Source organism: Coniophora puteana (assembly GCF_000271625.1).
Source record: "Coniophora puteana RWD-64-598 SS2 unplaced genomic scaffold CONPUscaffold_5, whole genome shotgun sequence".
Lineage (NCBI taxonomy): Eukaryota > Fungi > Basidiomycota > Agaricomycetes > Boletales > Coniophoraceae > Coniophora > Coniophora puteana.
The window spans coordinates 2,554,833-2,556,916 of record NW_006913057.1 but is presented as its reverse complement, the minus strand read 5'-3'; the positions used below and the strand labels follow the sequence as shown (position 1 = coordinate 2,556,916).

The following is a 2,084-nucleotide window of genomic DNA, read 5'->3' as shown; positions in this document are numbered from 1 at the left end:
TTCGTAATTTTTGTTTCTTGTCCTCTGGGGCCTACCCCTCTGGTAGACAAGGTATAGGATTGCATACTAGTAATTTTTCTACGAAATTGGGCCAGAACAGTGCCGAACTGCAGCCAACATCATCCTAGAACAGAATTCTGACTCGAAGTATTCACAGTGTGCTACACCCTAGTGCATAAGTATAGTGAATATAGACAGTGTAGCCTGTGGCTATTTTGATTTATTTGAAGTGTCAGTAGCTTCATCACAACATTGTCAGTATGATTTTCGGAGCTGCTGTTCTTTAAGGTGAAGCTGGACAGCGGTGTGCGGGTGGTGCGTGGGCGGTGCGTGTCGGAGTTTGGATCGTGGATCGTGGGCGCGGCGAAATCCTACGGCCCGTAAATACCCGCCACGTGCTCGGCATTCCCTCTGATCTCTTCGGCTTCATGTCACATACACCTGAAGACCAGCTCGAAGCCCCTGGTCTACCGGACAAGAAAAAGAAAGCACGCAAATCTAGCAAACGCGAGAAACGCGATAATACGGTTGTCAACGAAGATGAACAAGCTACTGCAGATGTTTCTGAGGTAAAGCAGGAGAAGAAGAAAAAGAAAAAGAAACGCGACAGAGATGAGGAAATCGAGGTTCGAGATGCTGAAGGTGCGAGTGACCTAGCTTTCGCTCTTAAAGGCAGAGATTACAGCTCGAGCGCTCAGGATCACCCCCCAAGAAGAAGAAGCGTAAGCCTGCTAATAAGCTTTATGAATGACATCTCTTATACAAATGAACCAGGTCAGGCGGCCGATGCATCTGGGGCTCCCGCCGAAGAGGATCACGATAACTCGGATGTGCGCAAAACGAAGAAGAAACGAAAAGACAAGTCAAAGTCAGAGCCTGATGGCGAAGCTAATGACGACAAATCCTCTAAGCAAAAGAAGCACAAGAAGAAATCCAAGAAATCCGTTTCCCCCTATCCCGACCCACTAGAGGACTCGTCCTTGTCAGATCAATCTCAAAAAGGTTGGCGCTTTTCTAACACATGGCTATATTTGCTTGAGCTTTAGACCTTGTTCGCAACCTACTCGCTGATTCTTTTGAAATCAGGGCTGGTTTACGCCTATCAGCGCGCTGCCGAATCTTCGGATTGGAAGTTTAACAAAGCTCGTCAGAACTGGTTGACTCGTAACCTCTGGTCTGAGGAAATGGTGGGGCTCCATTTCTTATGATCGCCATATTGATACCTTAGCGCTTGCTAATTTCTCCTTGACCAACAGGTACCTGAGAAATATTTTCCTCTGGTTATCCGCTACCTTGCTGATACACGTGGGGGAGCCTGTGATGTGAGTGCTACAGTTGGGTAATATGTGTCGTTATGCTCAACAAAATCACCATCGCAGGCTCTCATTCAAAACTGTAATCGATATCTGCCTCCAACAGAGATGGAGGGTACAGCTGCTCCTGAGGGAGACAGCCATGAGGAAAAATCTTCCACCAACCCCAAAAGCGCGAGGGCTCGCCAGCTACTTGACGCACTGGTCACTCCGAACTGACTTCGTCCACGCAAGAAAGTGTAGCCGGTGACCTTTATGACGAGAAAATCTTGCACCATGTACGTGTTCATATCTCTTCGAGTCTTTGAAGGAGCTACAACTTAGCTGTCCCAAGGTAAGTTTCATTCGTAGATCCACCACTCATCTAGCAGTTTGCGGGATAGACAACCCTCCTGCCGGAGAAATATGTCCGTTCACTCGGTGCTATACATCAGTTGCTTGCAGAAATATGATCTTTGTCTGTTCCCTCGGGATTTAGTATGTATGCAAAACTACAATGGGGGCGGTAGCTGGTGCACAGACATGTTCGTCATTTAAAGAACCATACTCGCAACTAAACGGACAAGTCAACGCGACGAACCCAGCTTGCGCTCATGGCAGTGCTCCTGGATACGGCCTCATGATGCGCACACAACGAAGCGCAATGTAGTCAAGATTGGCACCGAACTACGCTCGGTCATCGTATGTTAGCACAGCCAAGCGCATATGCTGTTACATCCGCAGGCCAGCTGAGTCTTCGTCATTTGCGCTGCTCTGCTGCGGTCGAAATGG

General features: G+C 48.2%; 1 protein-coding gene across 1 annotated transcript; it reads left to right on the top strand.

The window, feature by feature from the left end:
* Positions 1-612: 612 nt before the first annotated feature.
* CONPUDRAFT_72745 (uncharacterized protein) lies at positions 613-1,532 on the top strand (the record flags this gene model as incomplete). The annotated part of the gene is made up of 6 exons (XM_007769323.1): positions 613-642; positions 677-722; positions 775-1,002; positions 1,087-1,187; positions 1,257-1,322; positions 1,380-1,532. The coding sequence occupies 6 exons, from the start codon at positions 613-615 to the stop codon at positions 1,530-1,532; spliced, it is 624 nt and encodes a 207-aa protein (XP_007767513.1).
* Positions 1,533-2,084: the final 552 nt, after the last annotated feature.